This window comes from Coregonus clupeaformis, chromosome 30, assembly GCF_020615455.1.
Source record: "Coregonus clupeaformis isolate EN_2021a chromosome 30, ASM2061545v1, whole genome shotgun sequence".
In the NCBI taxonomy this organism is placed as follows: domain Eukaryota; kingdom Metazoa; phylum Chordata; class Actinopteri; order Salmoniformes; family Salmonidae; genus Coregonus; species Coregonus clupeaformis.
This window is the reverse complement of record NC_059221.1, coordinates 53,198,589-53,217,779: the sequence shown is the minus strand read 5'-3', so window position 1 is coordinate 53,217,779 and position 19,191 is coordinate 53,198,589. Positions and strand designations below refer to the sequence as shown.

The 19,191-nt window shown below is 44.4% G+C and overlaps 1 protein-coding gene across 1 annotated transcript in view; it reads right to left on the bottom strand.

Annotated features, from left to right (window-relative positions):
- LOC121532542 (probable helicase with zinc finger domain) overlaps window positions 1-19,191 on the bottom strand; it is a 66,327-nt gene that overhangs the window by 38,675 nt on the left and 8,461 nt on the right. The window contains 12 exon segments of the mRNA XM_045209672.1: window positions 944-1,122; window positions 2,213-2,314; window positions 3,336-3,515; window positions 5,161-5,291; window positions 9,350-9,686; window positions 13,037-13,304; window positions 14,142-14,448; window positions 15,117-15,224; window positions 15,877-16,075; window positions 16,456-16,531; window positions 18,343-18,391; window positions 18,586-18,642. Of these exon segments, the coding sequence (XP_045065607.1) occupies window positions 944-1,122; window positions 2,213-2,314; window positions 3,336-3,515; window positions 5,161-5,291; window positions 9,350-9,686; window positions 13,037-13,304; window positions 14,142-14,448; window positions 15,117-15,224; window positions 15,877-16,075; window positions 16,456-16,531; window positions 18,343-18,391; window positions 18,586-18,642 (1,993 nt within the window).

The window sequence follows — 19,191 nt, the reverse complement described above, 5'->3', positions numbered from 1 at the left end:
GTACAGGATTTGTGATTTGTCATCACTACAAAGTTGTGTGAGGGGCTCCCAATTGCCTCATTTGTCGGCGGTTTTCATCAACAGCGAGCGTGGGAGATGGATGAAACGCAAGGGGGGGAGGGGCCTAATAATGTAAAGCGCATTGGAAACAGGCAGATGGTGTTCCTAAGCAACAGACAAAGCCCTCCGCTGACACATTAGAGACGGTTATTAGCTCGCTGCTGACAAATTGGTTTTTGTTTCCACCGTCTTTTTTACTCCTTAAAATTAAACGAGGCCTTGGTAAAACTCTCTGCCATGCAGTCTCCTGGCGTTACGGGGAAGGCGTGGCGGCTGATCAAAAGACGCGTTGGGGCGGGTTTGAGATGTGTGATGTAGCTACATCTCGGTAGGTGGGTGTTGGGATCGTTTAACGGCCCTGTTGTCATTCTGTTGACTTTATGAGCTTGTTAAAACAAAACTGCTTGTTAAATGCATAACATTTGCATGTAGCCTAAGCCGTCTTAACAAGCAGTTTGCAGTTGCACCGCTCACTTGGGTTCATTTAAAGGCTTTTACAGTATGTTCCTAGCTATACAGCTCCTTGTATCAAATAGTTATAGCACCAGTGTATGCTACGTTTGCTATGTGCTACATTAGCTGTGTGTTCCATGTTGATTAATGTGGCTATACAGCTCAATGTATCAAGTCATTGTAGCACCAGTATATGCTACCTTATCTATGTGTTACGTTAGCGGTGTATGCTATGTTATCTGCGTATGCTAGGTTATCTGTGTATTCCTATTATGTTAGCAGTTAGCAATCCAAGCACCAGTCCAGTATATGCTACTACATTAGCCATATTTGCTACGTTAAGCAGTTAGCAAACCAAGCACCTGTGTATGCTACGTAAGCTGTGTATGCTACATGAGTGGATATGCTATGTCAGCGGTTAGCCACTCACCTGGCTCAAGGTCCAGCTGGCAGAGGTACTGGGAGGTGCTGAGGGTGACCACCACCACGCGGTGCCTGAGGATGTCCTCCCTCTCGGGCATCTGGAAAGTGTACTGTGTGTTAGAGATCAAACAGTACTGCTGCACCAACGGGTGGACAGTCTTCACCCAGCGGTTCCTGAAGTATACCCTGTGGGTAGAGAGAGAGAGGACACAGTGGGATGGTTAATTTCAGACAAACTGGGCTGACAAATCAACAGCAACAGATACATATTAACATAGAGAAGTATCCATTTACTGGTTTTAATACGATGGGATTATTTATTTTACATTTCTATTACTCTACTTGCAATTGACAAGTAGACACACAAATCAGCAACATCGACTTTTTATACTTTTAGCATTTTGCAACTGTCCTGACATTTTCATATCACTCCATTGGTTGTATCGTCTCATTCCTTATGGGGTTTTGTGCCTCGACAGGATTTAGCTGACCTAAAGAACTGTCTGTGTATCGCCTTCAGCATGTACACGTATGGCCTTCTCACTTGGCTAAGCACACAAAGCCCCGGGAGAAATTGGCTGATCGCCCAATTACATGGCGATTACAGTGGGATTCCCAAACACAGCCCTTGGTATCAAGCCATCAGTCAAGTGTAACAAGTCATTTGTTCCCCCTGCAGGGCCTTCACTGCCACATAGAGTCTGGCTAGAAGTCAGGGATACATTTTTATTTTGTTGGGGGGCTGGATTACAGTTACTGTGATTAAGAGTCACTGAAGCAGTAGTCGAGGGAAGGAGATGGAGTGTAGGGGAGAAAGGGAGGAATATAGGAGTCTGCATGTCACAGCTGCTGTGTTGTGGGGCCAGGACACATCTCCTCAGAAAGATTGAGGTCTGCCAAGCTCACAGCCATAAGGCAACCGCTGTTCTGTTCCACTGCACCTCTAACCTCAATGATGTGGATGGATCAATCTGATCATTGGTTTTGACTGCGATTCCATGCGACTATGAGTGGATTTGGGTTTGTTGATGTCTCAGGCAGCAGTGAGAACTGAATGCCCGAAAGCACACTGTTCACAAGAGGTGGGGATTGATTTCAGGCGGCAGACATGTTCCTTTAAAGATGTGTAAGCAATGAACTCTCAAGGTTGGGTACTGGTACAGCAAAAAATGATGAATATCTTGGAATAAAGCAAGTATTGCATTGTATTGTTTCTTATGAGGGTCTCAGTGTTCTGAAGAGGTGCTGCCCTTGTAGAGCGTTTGTAGACCCTTACCTGAGAGGTCTTGCATGCGCGTTGCCAGCTTCTACATATGGATGAAGGTAGTCCTTTATGTACAGGTCAGCCGCACTGTTGGAATGGGTGCAAATGAGGACCCTGCAGAAAAAAAATAGGGGACAAATGTGTCAGGACTTAAGAAGAAAAACGGCAGGCCTTAATAATAAAGACAAGTAGGTATGTCAGAGAATCATTGACTAGAAGTGACATAACACCTACTGTTTCTACTTTGAGGCAATACTGACAATTCTAGGACATTCATTTAAGTGAATATGTTAACACATCCCTTAAACAGCGTTGCAGGAACGTTGTGCACTTGACCGAGGACTGCATGTTCCTATTTCTCAGAAAGTTAACATGATGAACAACTGTCTATAGGGGTCAATCACCCTCCTTGTATCTGCTTTTAAAACATCCATAATTCATTCCCACCATATAATATTTAACATATTCAGTTGGAAAGTTTCAGATGAATATTGCATTCCTACACATTTTTCAGAACATATTTTTTTATTATGTATGAAAGCTTTATAAAATAAAACATATTATGTTCAAGGCCAAATGCCACAATGTATTCTCTTATTTTTGTATAAAAACGCAGGAAACATTGTCGTTTCCTATTTTTACACCAGCCAATATCATTTCCTGTCAGCGTCTCGCCGTACTAACAAGAGAATGAGCAAAAAGTGGAAGAGCGGGAACCTTCTGGGCATTTCGCATTCTATTACAAGGCATTCTGTTGGAACAGACTCCACAGGCCGTTGTAATGACAATTCAGTTGAACACAACATGGTTCACTTGAATGGAGATTGCAGAGTAACATGGTCTTCGATTTGTCATTCAATCATCCAAACACAATCAACCAAACAATCGCTGTCTCAATCCCAATCTACGTACATTTGCATAACCCACACACATCCTCCAATTGCCTTCAGTGACACATTCTGATTGGAAGATACACCCAACTTGACAATGTCACCCTGAGTGTTTTCTTAACTAAATGTCAACTCCAAGGCTGCCGGTAGCCCCAGCAGCAGCAGTAACCTTGCCCTTTCGCCCTTTGCCCTTTTAGAGCGACCCATCTGGCCGTAGCGGTGTTGGCGTGTGGTGCCCGCCTCACCTGCTGTCGTCCTGCCTGAGGATGTGCTTGACGGCCTGTGCCAGGGTGAAGGTCTTGCCCGTGCCGTAGGGCCCGATGATGAGCACAGGGGGCAGGGGGATGGTGAGAGGCGTGGTGATGGCCAGGATGGCCTCCTTCTGCTTGGCGTTTAGACGCGGGTCCAGCTGCTCGTCCCACTGCCTGCAGGGTGGGAGAGAGAGAGGGGGTGAGATAGGGGAGGAAGGAGGGGGATGAGATTCCCATTGAAACTAAGTCGATTAGTTTGCTGGCTGGCTCACAAGCAGCGTCGCTCATGGGATCCCTAACAAGGAGGGGACATAGATCATATTTACACACCAAACCCCACTTCCACACCCTCTTAAGTGTGATAAACCGTGGGCCAGTCTCCCAGGCTACTAGCATCCCGGGCCTCATTAGAAAGCACTGGCCCAGTGGAGCTGAACAGCCGCCCAGTCGATCATATACAGGCCCAGCCATGCTAAAGGCAGCTGTAAGCACCGTGATGGGGCTGTGAATAGGTAGGGCAGAAGGATGGGTTCAGAGGTCAGTGGGGATGAATGGAGAGCCAGGTCAGGGTTTAAACTGAGCTGGGAGGCCCACACACAGAGTAATGAGGTCTGAAGAGGGGTGAGGACTCTCGAGGCCTTGGTATGGCTGGCTGGCGAGGCTGATCAAAAGCATTATGTATGGGTGGTGAAACAAACAGACACAGGGTGCACAGCTGGTCTGAGAAACCCAGACACAGGAGACAAGTGCATTGGCGCTGGCCAAATAGCTTATTCATGACCAATCAACATGGCAGTCAATAGTCCCCATGCAGTCAGGCAAGGCAGGGGCTTTGTTCGGCCTACATAACTAGTGACAAGCAATATAACCTACTTATTCTAACAGGCAACACTTTCCATATTATTTCAAACCCATTTTTAATACCACTTATTCTCATACAATTATCTTAATGACGTGAAGCACATATGGACCAATAGTATTTACGGACTTTATCCAAAGCTGGATACTGCCATATGGAGCTAGTTTAGGGGGTGATTGTCCTAATAAACATTGTCAAAAGTTACAGCGAATTAAAACTTTAATCAAAGCCTATACAGTGTCAATCATATTCAGGAAACCAGATTAATTAATTATTTGGAAGCAAAGGATTAGTCTTGACAGTTGACTCTTGGGTTCTTGTCAATAAAGATTAATCTGTGGCGTTCCAACATTTCTCTGACTTTAGACGAGATATCTTAAAGCCGGGAGAACTGACAGCTTTTCAAAATGTCTGCCTAGTCAGCGAGGGCAGCTAGTCTCGGTCACCTTTCTCAACTTCATTCCGGTGTGAACGTATTAGCGAAGCTAATTTACCATGCATGTTTTAGGGAGACTTCTGTATTTAACCTAAAGGAGTATGCAAGCTAGAATAACATTTTACACACACACACACGTAGGTTATTGCATAATCTTTATTGAAAAATGTCCTCCGCCAAAATTCATGGCAAAACCTCACATGGATCGATGGGGGTGAGTAAGGGGACTGTTGGGAAGATTCTGATTAACAATGGCTGTCCTGAATCTGTTTGCACAGCATGGAACAGGGGTTGGAGGATCTATGGCAGACAAATTCAAATCTGGACCTCGAAGCCAGTTCCACTTCTGATTTTCATTATTATCCTCGAGAACTGATTTAGACCTGGGACACCAGGTGGTTGCAATTCATTATCAAGTAGAACAGAAAACCAGCAGACCTCCAGGCTCAGATGTGAATACCCCTGGTCTGGGGGGGGTTGGATAGTACCTGTTGGGGCTACAGGAATGGTGTGTGTGTGTGTACCTGTTGGGGCTCCAGGGGATGGTGGGAGTAAGGCTGGCGTCTGGGAACAGGATGCCATTGTCTTTGATGCGGTCCAGAGCATAGTGCATCTCACACAGGGGCAGGCGGTTCAACTGGAACTGCAGCTCCACCTGGGTCAGAGGGGAACACAGGAGTGGTCACTCATGGACGATCAGAAGACAGAGGTGGTCTTGGTCAGTCGTCAGACGGTCAGGAGCAGTCAGTGAGTCAGATGTTGTGGTCACTCATTTAGGTCACTCAAACCAAGTGTTTTGAGTGACTAAATAAAGATCCAGTTTAGAGGAGAGGCTGGAAACAAGTGGCTCTGAACAACTGCACTCTGACATATTAATCAATGGCCTATCATCAATAAATGCAATGCTAAGATTTCAAAGTGTCGGTCTCCCTCACTCCTTTTCATGGACGGGGCAACCATTTACAGTGAGGGAAAAAAGTATTTGATCCCCTGCTGATTTTGTACGTTTGCCCACTGACAAAGAAATGATCAGTCTATAATTGTAATGGTATGTTTATTTGAACAGTGAGAGACAGAATAACAACAAAAAAATCCAGAAAAACGCATGTCAAAAATGTTATAAATTGATTTGCATTTTAATGAGGGAAATAACTATTTGACCCCCTCTCAATCAGAAAGATTTCTGGCTCCCAGGTGTCTTTTATACAGGTAACGAGCTGAGATTAGGAGCACACTCTTAAAGGGAGTGCTCCTAATCTCAGTTTGTTACCTGTACAAAAGACACCTGTCCACAGAAGCAATCAATCAATCAGATTCCAAACTCTCCACCATGGCCAAGACCAAAGAGCTCTCCAAGGATGTCAGGGACAAGATTGTAGACCCTACACAAGGCTGGAATGGGCTACAAGACCATCGCCAAGCAGCTTGGTGAGAAGGTGACAACAGTTGGTGCGATTATTCGCAAATGGAAGAAACACAAAAGAACTGTCAATCTCCCTCGGCCTGGGGCTTCATGCAAGATCTCACCTCGTGGAGTTGCAATGATCATGAGAACGGTGAGGAATCAGCCCAGAACTACACGGGAGGATCTTGTCAATGATCTCAAGGCAGCTGGGACCATAGTCACCAAGAAAACAATTGGTAACACACTACGCCGTGAAGGACTGAAATCCTGCAGCGCCCGCAAGGTCCCCCTGCTCAAGAAAGCACATATACAGGCCCGTCTGACGTCTGCCAATGAACATCTGAATGATTCAGAGGAGAACTGGGTGAAAGTGTTGTGTTCAGATGAGACCAAAATCGAGCTCTTTGGCATCAACTCAACTCGCCGTGTTTGGAGGAGGAGGAATGCTGCCTATGACCCCAAGAACACCATCCCCGCCGTCAAACATGGAGGTGGAAACATTATTCTTTGGGGGTGTTTTTCTGCTAAGGGGACAGGACAACTTCACTGCATCAAAGGGATGATGGACGGGGCCATGTACCGTCAAATCTTGGGTGAGAACCTCTTTCCCTCAGCCAGGGCATTGACAATGGGTCATGGATGGGTATTCCAAAATCCGTGGAGGGAGCTGAAGGTTCGAGTTGCCAAACATCAGCCTCGAAACCTTAATGACTTGGAGAAAATCTGCAAAGAGGAGTGGAACAAAATCCCTCCTGAGATGTGTGCAAACCTGGTGGCCAACTACAAGAAACGTCTGACCTCTGTGATTGCCAACAAGGGTTTTGCCACCAAGTACTAAGTCATGTTTTGCAGAGGGGTCAAATACTTATTTCCCTCATTAAAATGCAAATCAATTCATAATTTTTTTAAAGTGCGTTTTTCTGGATTTTTTTGTTGTTATTCTGTCTCTCACTGTTCAAATAAACCTACCATTAAAATTATAGAGACTGATCATGTCTTTGTCAGTGGGCAAACGTACAAAATCAGCAGGGGATCAAATACTTTTTCCCCTCACTGTATAGGGCCCTATAAAATCCTGTTTCTTTCAGTTTTTTTCTCCAGGTTTTCGCTCTCAAAATCACTTTTTTTATATATATAAAAACAACTAAATTGGATCTTTGAAGTCCACAACAATACTTAAATCACATCAAAATACCACTTGAGGTCAGGAAAACAATTGCGAAATTTAGATTTTTGGGGTGTAGTCACCCTTTAATTCCAGTGAGTACCTTGGAAAAGGCTGTTGTTCAGAAATGTTTTTGTAGTGCACATGTGATGGTAGAGTTTGCAAAACAAATAACCACTGGATTGGTGCAAATAACCATGATATCGTTCTGTCAGGTAGGCATAGGCTACTTTGTATAACTAACATTTAATTGAGAAGGTTCTTGGGAAAGCCTTTCCATCTACCAGAATACTTTTTATTACCATCATCGCTAACAGCTACATATAGCAGTAGATACACCGCACACACAGACGTGGAATTCTCATTGCCTCTTCAGAAAGTTGCAGGAAATACGATTCACTGATGCATTCTGTTCATGTCTGATGATAAACTTGGGCAAATCAACTAAATGTATTGAAAGTTAGTTCATTTCCTACTAGGTTCAATACGTTTTTGAATATTGTTTAATTCCATTTTAATGTCTGGATTCTGTGATTCCGTCCGTGTTCTCCGCATTGCAGATTTTATACGGCCCTAGTGTAGTTACCCTTTAATTCTATTGCACACCTAGAAAGAGGCTGGAGATGTTTGAGGCGCACATGTAATGGCAGAATTTGCTAAACAAATACCCACTGGATTAATGCAAATAATCATGATATCATTCTGCCAGTTAAGCATAGGCTACTTTGTACTTAACATTTAATTGAGAAGGCTTTTGGGAAAGCCTTTCCGTCTAACAGAAGATTTTTCATTAGCATCATCGCTAACAGCTACATATAGTGAAAGCTGCGCTCAATGCAACATTCAAGTTCAAAAAAATGTTTTATATTGTTGAATTCCGTTTTATTGTCTGGATTCCATCCCTACATTTGTTCCTTATATGGGGTCAGTCTGCTTGGCACTGGCAATCAAGGCTCTTCGTTGATAACTAGGGAGGCTAGGGGGCACATTCTCCCCCTGACAAACTTCTGTTTAATTTCATAATAGCATGGGTTTCCACCGGGTGGCTAGATAGCTAGCTTTAATTCCCCCATCGCCACGGGCCCTGTCCTAATCACTTAGCCAGACATGAGCTGCTAACAGGTACAGAGGCCAGCAGTAAAGTGTGGAGAAAGAGGAATAAAGAAGGAAACCAAAAAAGAGAGGGAGGAGAGAGCAAGAGAGAGAGCAAGAGAGTGACAGAGAAACAGAGAGAAAGGAAGCGAGAGAAAGGGGGATGGAAGATAAAAAAATTACAATAAAAACATTGAGGGAAGAGAGAAATTCAAAATGGCAAGATAATGACAGAAAGACCAAGAGATAGAAAGACACGTGCAACCAAGCGGCACTCTCCAAAACATGATGGACAGATTATATTCCCAGCAACAGGGTTGTTTGGATAATTGCTCATGCCCGGGCCTCACTTTCCCCACCAGCCAATCATTCACACCGGCGAGAAAGATCAGCCTTCAGCCGCCACTGGGCAAAGTAATCTGGATCTCTCGCCGCGCTGGCAGAGTGCAATTTTCCCTGGAGAGCCAGCCTTACCGTCGACGGCGCTAACCTTTGTGACGTGGTAATCGATACAGGGACCTTTCACCCTGAGAGTTAGCTTTCGCTAAAGCATCAGACGTTGGAGAGGTGGAGGTGAGGCTTTCATTAATGATTTCTTAGCTCTCAATTGGTAGAGGACACAATGGAATGGGAGATTGGCCCTGGGCTGAAAGAAGGATGGGGTGGTGGGCCTTTTGGGGGTTGAAACCATTCACCTGAATCATAGAATAGTTTCTATGCCACCTCCTCTGACAGTGGTGACATGGGACATAAACAAGCTTCTCGAGGCTGACGCCATGTCAAGGAAGACTCAAAAGCATAGACCTCCCCCGTGGTGTGATTATGTGTTGTATTGAACTACACATAATGGCACTGACGCCATACTGGACTTTGGATCCTTTCATCCAATAACCTACCCACAAAAATAAATAGAAAAACACCTAGTGGCAGCTGCCATTTTTTAAATCTCAGATGAAAAATTAATTATCGATTCTAACCAATCAACTCCTCTGTAGCCACTTGTTGCTAGGTCAATCACACAGTGTTATCCAATTACGTATTTGGTCCGTACCTGCAGTTCCCTATCAGGTATCAACCCCAGCTCCTCGCAGCAGTCCTTGCATATCCGCAGGAAGATGTAGTCCTTGGTCTTCTCTTCGATGCAGGCCTCGTAGACCCGCTCCTTGACCCCCGGGGGCTGGCTGCACCACTCCTGGCGTGCCAGGGGCAGCAGCAAGACTGAGTTCACCTTGGTCATGACTAGGCGGCCCGCCAGCGTGTCCTCCGACAGCGTCTCCGTCAGCTTGAAGCGGGCGAAGAGCTGCCCGTTCTGGGCGTACTTGGCGCCACCCGAGATGCCCGTCAGCATGAAGCTGGTGACCAGCTGGAGGTTGACTTTGATGTTGAACCTGGTGGGAGAGGAGAGTTAACGTCATTAGCCAGAAATGAGGCTAGTAATGGGAGCCTTAGCATTGTTAGAAAATGCTAATGTGACTGATGAGAGGGGAGACATGCAGAGAGTGGGCCTAAGCGAAGTTAGCCAGAAATGGACATTAGCATTTTTATCCAATGCTGAGGCGACTTTGATGTTGAACTTGGGAGGGGAGAGAGTTGGACGGTAGCAAAGTTAGCTAGCAATGAAATGGGACTGGACTGGAGTCGTCGCGTCAAGATATGCACCATGTTTTACTGGAATAAGGTTGAATCAATGTAACCTCTTTACTTCCAGTAATGTGACCTTTTCACATTCATTTAAATGCAAACAGTAGTTGTTGTTATCCACAGAGGGCCTAACTTTGCCATGTGGTTTACAAGGCAAACTTTTTGCCCGGAGGCATTCACATAGACAGCTGTTAGTGGTAGAAACATGTTTGTGTTGGGTAGACGGATCTTTGTTTGGCATGAAAATCTACCAATTCATCACTATTTCAGCAGAGTGGCAAAACTGACTTGGACCATATGTTTGTCAGCTTTGGGAGTCCCTTAGGTAAGCTAGGGACCTTAATTAGACAGAATTGCAGATTGATTGTTGAATGATCATTTGTTTGGGGAGAAAGAGGACACTGGAGTTGGGCCAAGTAGTCATGGGTTGTTCATGGACAGCCAAAATAATTTTCTCTGAGTTCAACATCTCTTATCAAGACAGCAATACTGTGAGGGTATTTGACAGGGACATTAGACTATATTATAGTATTATTGATACAATATTCATATTTGTATTATATAGCCTATTATTGTGTATTATTAATTACAGTGCATTTGGAAAGTATTCAGACCCCTTGACTTTTTCAACATTTTGTATTCTAAAATAGATTAAATACATTTTTTTCCCTCCATCTACACACAATACCCCGTAATGACAAAGCGAAAACAGGTTTTTAGACATTTTAGAAAATATATTAAAAATAAACTGAAATACCTTATTTACATAAGTATTCAGACCCTTTGTTGAGACTCGAAATTGAGCTCAGGTGCATCCGGTTTCCACCTGTGCTAAATTCAATTGATTGGACATGATTTCGAAAGGCACAAACCTGTCTATATAAGGTCCCACAGTTGACAGTGGATGTCAGAGAAAAAAACTGCCATGAGGTCGAAGGAATTGTCCGTAGAGCATAGATCTGAGGAAGGGTACCAGAAAATGTATGCAGCATTGAAGGTCCCCAAGAACACAGTGGCCTCCATCATTCTTAAATGGAAAAAACAAGACTCTTCCTAGAGCTGGCCGCCCGGCCAAACTGAGCAATTGGGGGAGAAGGGCCGTGGTCAGGGAGGTGACCAAGAAGAACCCGATGGTCACTCTAACAGAGCTCCAGAGTTCCTCTGTAAAGATGGGAGAACCTTCCAGATGGACAACCATCTCTGCAGCACTACACCAAGCAGGCCTTTATGGTAGAGTGGCCAGACGGAAGCCACTCCTCAGTAAAAGGCACATGACAGCCCGCTTGGAGTTTGCCAAAAAGGCACCTAAAGGACTCTATGACCATGAGAAAACAAGATTCTCTGGTCTGATGAAACCAAGATTGAACTCTTTGGCCTGAATGCCAAGCGTCACGTCTGGAGGAAACCTGGCACCATCCCTACGGTGAAGCATTGGGGTGGCAGCATCATGCTGTGGGGATGTTTTTCAGCGGCAGGGACTGGGAGACTAGTCAGGATCGAGGGAAAGATGAACAGAGCAAAGTACAGAGATATCGTTGATGAAAACCTGCTCCAGAGCGCTCAGGACCTCAGACTGGGGCGAAGGTTCACCTTCCAACAGGACAACGACCCTAAGCACACAGCAGTGGCTTCGGGACAAGTCTCTGAATGTCCTTGAGTGGCCCAGCCAGAGCCTGGACTTGAACCCGATCTAACATCTCTGGAAAGACCTGAAAATAGCTGTGCAGCGACACTCCCCATCCAACCTGACAGAGCTTGAGAGGATCTGCAGAGAGGAATGGGAGAAACTCCCCAAATACAGGTGTGCCAAGCTTGTAGCGTCATACCCAAGAAGACTCGATGCTGTAATCGCTGCCAAAGGTGCTTCAACAAAGTACTGAGTAAAGGGTCTGAATACTTATGTAAATGTCATTTTTCAGTTTTTTTATTTTGTATAAATTTGCTAACATTTCTAAAAACCTGTTTTTGCTTTGTCATTATGGGGTATTGTGTGTAGATAATAAATGTTTGAATAAGGCTAATGTAACAAAATTGAGAAAAAGTCAAGGGGTCTGAATTTTTCCAAATGCACGGTATATTGTAAAGTATTATATAGTCTGTATTGAATCAAATGAGCATGTATGCAAAGCCAGAAATTCACAGGTCCTGGATCAGATTATTCTGATGAACAGAGTCACCCCACGAAGCCATACTTCCCGGACACAGATTAAGCCCTGTCCTGGACATAAAAACACTAAAATGGAGAATCTCCATAGAACATGCTTCTTGTCCAGGACTCAGCTTAATCTGTTTCCGGGAAACCGGCCCTCAATGGTAAATTTGATGATTGAGAAGAATCCATCGTTCCTCAGCCCCAGGCAAATGACAATAACAGTGATGAGGGGGACCAGTGAAGAAGTGGGGGAGGGGGAGGGCAACCCTGGTTACTTCCACTCGGTTGACTGAGCGAAGGCTTGGGGGCCTTTGATTCGGTCTTAATCAGGGTTGGATTGCTGTAATAACCTGGTAACCTTCTCACCTTCCACTGAGGAGAGTAGCAGGTGCCGAATTACAGGGGGGTTTTGTGGGAGGCGCCTCCTTTTATACACAATAAATTACTTCTGTTCTAAAACACATTTCCTGCTCTGGGGAAATCTCTGGGGATGCCGAGGAGATATGCATTATTAAAAAGGGCTTTAGCTGTGTGCCTGGCCACGTGTGTACTGTACACACACACACACACACACACACACACAGGCAACCCCTTTTACTGTGGAAGATCGACTCTGACACCTTGTGGTGGGCCACAGTCTCACAGACCTCCACTCAATCCAGACTGTTGCTCCATATTGTCTACACACTACGGTATATAAAACATTACACTAAATGTCTATTCGCGGGTATCAAGAGGTGTGACTGACTAAACCTCAATAAAAGGACCACTAAAGGACCAACCCATCCGAGAAAATACAGAATCAAAATCAGTACACACTCATTACAATTAAGCACTATTTAAAAAGTGTATTTTTAGCAATAAAATCCATTGTCAGTGGTTGAAGGTTTTCAGAATAGGACTGATTGGAAACAAAAGACTTCAACAACAGAGGCTCTCACTCACTTGCTGACTTCTTTGTACTGGGCGATCTCCTCGATGTAGAGCAGGTCGTGCAGGCGGGCCTGGTAGTTGTCCCGGGTCAGGGTCTTGTCCAGCACCGACTGGGTGAAGAGCTGGTCGGCCGACAGGGGGATCTGGTATCGGGCCAGCAGGCTGCGGTCCAGGTCCACCGTCTCGTTGGGGCTGAACTCCACGATGGCCTTGCAGGACGGGTCCCAGCGCTTGGCCGTCATCAGGAGCTGCTGCCTGGCTTGCATCAGGTGCTCCAGGTCTGGAGAGGGGAGGGTTTATTGTGAAAACCACACCTTCCAACATTAATATTGACACTTGAGCATGTTATAGGGAAATATTGGCCTGCGCTTGACTGGTTCTGATGGCTCAGTTGGTAAGACCAGGGTTGTGGGTTTGATTCCCGCATGGGCCATATATACATTTTACTGTAAGTCACAGGGGATTTGGGGAATCTGCAGGTTTTCTTACTCATAGAGACCTATATTATCCTGATATTGTTATTCCAATCCTATAGAATCTTATCAATAGCTTTCATGCTCTTGTCTGTAAACATAGTAATGGCTAACAGTGTTCTTATGAATGTTCTGAAGTTTTGATTCCACAAGTATTATTTTATTTCAAATCCTCTTCCAGCTTAGGAAAATTCTGCTCACGCAGATCCACCTGGCCCAAATCATGGGAAATACTGGCCTGCTACTAAAGCTGAGGACTGGCCAGTACAGATTTCTTTTTTTTTTTTTTTACATAACCAAAGGATAAGAAGGACATTGGACATTGTATTTGCACGTCTGAAATCGTAAAAGAAGTCTAACGTAAGTCTGCCGATATAGAAGACTGCCCTGTCACTCAGGTGGATGCTACACATTGGTGGTGGATAGGGTGAGTTTAGTTACCTCCAATACATTGCTAAGCACTTTGAGGCCTTGTAAGAAATGTCACAAATGCAACCCATTATCAATATAACTCAACTTCTCTTTTCCTAATAATTTTAGTTTTGCTTATATTTTATATGTTAGAAGCTTGGGACTACTGAGGGTGGGAGGTTCTTTTGGGGGTTGTATGTTATCATTGAAACTAAACTAAACTAAAAAACAACCTTCTATGGAGGCGGCGTCCACCATGATGCGCTGCATAAGCACGGGCTCCGAGCCAAAGTCGAAGACGATGGTCTGGCGGAAGGTGCCGAAGATCTCGGTGCTGAAGCCCACTGCCACCGTGTAGATGCAGTGGTCCATGCCGTTGTTGGCCGCCAGCGCCTCCTCGCCCGCCGTCCACTCCTGGCAGCCCTCTGCCTCCGCCTGCAGCCGCTGGGCACCGGCATCGCCAACCGACACGCCCGTGATGGAAAAGTGGGGTCGGTGGGCATCGTAGAGCAGGGCGATGCGGTACAGCTTCCTCACAGGCTGAGGGGGAGGGGAAGAAAGTGTGAGAGTGGGCAATCAGAGATGAAGGGCAGCTGAAGTGCTACTTTGCTTCACATGTGGGTGCTCTTTGGAAGCATTGTCAGTCAGTAAGTTACAGTATAAGAGTATATCAATGGGTATATGAAAAAGTTGGCTTTGAGAGAATGTTCAGACCCACACGCACGTGGTCGCCTGCAGTGGTGCTGGGAATGGGGGGAAATACTACTTCAGTCAATGATACAAATGACTCCCACACACGACTTCTGCAAAATTATTTTATCTGTGTTATGAGAATGTCTTGATAAAGGTCGGCATGACCAAACCGCTGGCAAAATCTAAATGCGGAGGTTGCCTGTGTGTGGGAGCAGTCTTTATCAAAGTTGGCCTTTTGAGTTGCTTTCAATGATATGGCCATGTATGGCCTATGGATAACAGCCAGATGTTGATTTCAAATCAAAATCTACTTGTGTGGGGCTTTTGGAAATATATATATATTTTTAAACCATTGTTTAAGTCCCAAACGGCACTCTATTCCCTATATATTATTATTATATAGCGCACTACCTTTGACCAAAAACCCTATGGGCCCTGGTCAAAAGTAGTGCACTATATAGGGAATAGGGTGCCATTTGGGGAGCTGACATTGAGTGAGACATAGCCCCTGTTACCTTGCAGAACAGGGAGAAGGTCCAGGAGTGAGCTGATTTCTTGGTGGTGACAGTTACAGACAGGTTGGAGCTGTGTTCCACGTTGACGCCATCCAAATAGTCACTCAACTATGGCAGGAACAGAACACAACACCATTCATGCCAAGTTAAGGAGAGTTTAACAAAATTAAGTCTTGCTAAAACGAGGACATAACAGCTTAATACAATTTACATTAGAAGGGCAGTTTATTTGAGATAAGTAAACACAAATGAGAGGGTCAACGAGTCTAAAAATCAACACATGCTGAGAGTACAGCAGTGCATCTACCACCTGACTCAGCCTCAAGGGATCTGTTCCAATACAAGCATCCTCCCTTCCTTGAAGTACTAATCCCTGATCTGACGTGGCTGGATTGGTGAAAGCTATGTGATTGGTGAAAGCTATGTGATTGGTGAAAGCTATGTGATTGGTGAAAGCTATGTGATTGGTGAAAGCTATGTGATTGGTGAAAGCTATGTGATTGGTGAAAGCTATGTGATTGGTGAACGCTATGTGATTGAAACATTGTTTCCACCTCTCAATCTGTGTTAGATCAGTGACTACTTCAAGGAAGAGAGGAGGGAAGCGTGTGTTTTAATGTATAAGAACAAGACCCTAGCGCCCAGCCTCTCTGCCTATCCTCCACTAGTTAAATCAGTGATTACTTCTAGTAAGGGAGGGTGTATTTTTACAACATTCTAACAGGGCCATAGATAAGTGACTAGACTAGGGTTAACTCACCACTTTCTCAGGGGAGAGAGAGTTCATCCACTTCTCGATGAGCGCCTCCATGTAGTTCTCGGTGAAGTGTTTGCTGTCCTGCTGCTGCTTGAGGCGGATGAGGCGCGAGGCGTAGCGCTTCTGCCACTCCATCAGCTCCTCCTGGGAGTGGGCCGACGTGCACTGGGCACCGTAGCGGCACAGGCCCTGCTCCAGGAACCTGGAGGAGGGGGAGGACAACAGGACATTCCACCAGGTGGCCTCAACTTGTTCAAATGTTTTCAATTTCCAATAGTGTCCGGGAAACCAACCCCCAAGGGCCTAAAGCTAAAGGGCCTCACCCTCTGAACCAACACTGAAAAACTGGGTCAGTTACTTAGCTAGGTGACAGTGATAATAAATGTTTAGTTGCTTGTAAAGCAAGCCCATGTTTGCAGCAGGTGGACATAATACAAGTACAATAACAATGACTTTAATTGTAGGCCACTCAATGTCCAAACATGACAAAGTGATTACATACAACATGCCAATTACAATATGTTATATGAACTATGGTCTTATGCCACTGTTATAACAGTCAGCAACGTACAATAACATTACCTTTTACACAGCGTGTACTCCTCACTGCTGGTAACTCCTCTAGGCGGGGGGCGAAACTGCCATCCATCCCTCACTTCTGACCACAAAGACATCATTGTATCAACAAAACATCCCACTCACCATTCCTACAGTAAATAACCTCCTACATACAGTATGGACTTTGAGTCAAACTTTTGAGACTTGTGTCAAAGTGAAAATGAAATCCAATTCTAAAGGCTTCATCTTTCGATATTCAGCGACCAGGCGTTAAATGAGAGCTTTCCTTTTTGAAGCGAATCTGAGCATTGAGCCTAACTGAAGTTATGAATCCAAACATTGACATACAGTACCAGTCAAAGGTTTGGACACAACCACTCATTCCAGGGTTTTTCTTTATTTTTACAATACAATAATAGTGAAGACATCAAAACTATGAAATACCACATATGGAATCATGTAGTAAGCCAGAAAGTGTTAAACAAATCAAAATATATTTTAGATTCTTCAAAGCAGCCACCCTTTGCCTCGATGACAGCTTTGCACACTCTTGGCTTTCTCTCAACCAGCTTCATGAGGAATGTTTTTTGCAACAGTCTTGAAGTAGTTCCCACATATGCTGAGCACTTGTTGGCTGCTTTTCCTTCACCTCTGCGGTCCAACTCATCCCAAACCATCTCAATTGGGTTGAGGTCGTGTGATTATGGAGGCCAGGTCATCTGATACAGCACTCCATCACTCTCCTTGGTCAAATAGCCCTTATACAGCCTGGAGGTATGTTTTGGGTCATTGTCCTGTTGAAAAACAAATGATAGTCCCACTAAGCGGAAACCAGATGGGATGGCGTATAGCTGCAGAATGCCATTGTAGCCATGCTGGTTAAGTGTGCCTTGAATTCTAAATAAATCACCAACAGTGTCACCAGCAAAGCACCCCCACACCGTCACACCTCCTCCATGCTTCACGCTGGGAACCACACATGCGGAGATCATCCGTTCACCTACTCTGTGTCTCACAAAGACACGGCGGGTGGAACCAAAAATCTCAAAATCAGACCAAAGGACAGATTTCCACTGGTCTAATGTCCATTGCTCATGTTTCTTGGCCCAAGCAAGTCTCTTCTTCTTATTGGTGTCCTTTAGTAGTGGTTTCTTTGCAGCAATTCGACCATGAAGGCCTGATTCACGCAGTCTCCTCTGAACAGTTGATGTTGAGATGTGTCTGTTACTTGAACTCTGTGAAGCATTTATTTGGGCTGCAATCTGAGGTGCAGTTAACTCTAATGAACTTATCCTCTGCAGCAGAGGTAACTCTGGGTCTTCCTTTCCTGTTTCATCATAGCGCCTGATGGTTTTTGCGACTGCACTTGAAGAAACGTTCAAAGTTCTTGACATTTTCCGTATTGACTGACCTTCATATCTTAAAGTAATGATGGACTGTTGTTTCTCTTTGCTTATTTGAGTTGTTCTTGCCATAATATGGACTTGGTCTTTTAGCAAATAGGGCTATCTTATGTATACCCCCCCTACCTTGTCACAACACAACTGATTGGCTCAAATGCATTAAGAAGGAAAGAAATTCCACAAATTAACTTTTAACAAGGCACACCTGTTAATTGAAATGCATTCCAGGTGACTACCTCATGAAGCTGGTTGAGAGAATGCCAATAGTGTGCAAAGCTGTCATCAAGGCAAAGGGTGGCTACTTTGAAGAATCTCAAAAACACTTTTTTGGATACTACATGATTCCATGTGTTATTTCATAGTTTTGATGTCTTCACTATTATTCTACAATGTAGAAAATAGTCCAAATAAAGAAAAACCCTGGAATGAGTAGGTGTCCAAACGTTTGACTGCTACTGTATATAAATGCATCCAAATATATTTTTTTGCACGAGGATGACTTGCTCACCTTCCTGGTTGTCGTCTGTATATTCTGTGGCCATCTCGCTACGAACGGCCTGAGAGGGAGAGATAGAGAGAAAGGGAGAGAGATGTATTGTATTCATAAGCCAATAACGTTTAATGTCTATTCACACAATTAGTTGAACTCTTGAGGACTGCAACAGGTGATAAACCTGCAGTGTCATTCACTTTTAAATATGATCAATACTCATAGCCCAACATAAGGCAAGACCACCTCACACACACTTACCTCAATTTCTGAGAGAAGCATTTTTAATCTAGTTAAGTCCTTTGTGACGATGCCGTTCTGAGGAAGAAGAGAAGGTACAGGAAATACATTACAACACAAACAATATCAGCAAGAATATCCAAAAGGTTTTAGACTATATCAATTAAAGAGACTTGGCACATAGTCACTGGCCAATTCAAAATATTCTTCCATACATAAATTCTTTGAATAACACATTTGTTTATCCCAAAACCAATTATATTTACAGGGTGGTGGTGCCGCTTATGATTCTAATACTTTATGCAGTAGCATGGTTGTTGCTCCCTGGATCTAATCAACTTGAGAACAATAAACTGATTTCATATCTATGCTTTTTGGTTGCCAGATTAGACACCAGAGTGTTCAGGCTTCGCGTTTCACTGTTGGGAGTTTAATCTGCTGTTGGGAGTTTAATCTGCTGTTGGGAGTTTAATCTGCTGTTGGGAGTTTAATCTGCTGTTGGGAGTTTAATCTGCTGTTGGGAGTTTAATTAAGGCACAGTATCCTCGTGTGATAATCAAGCTTGTTTCCTGACACCAGAATGCTGTCCATTCATTCAACTATATTAACTAGACTTATGTCATGATA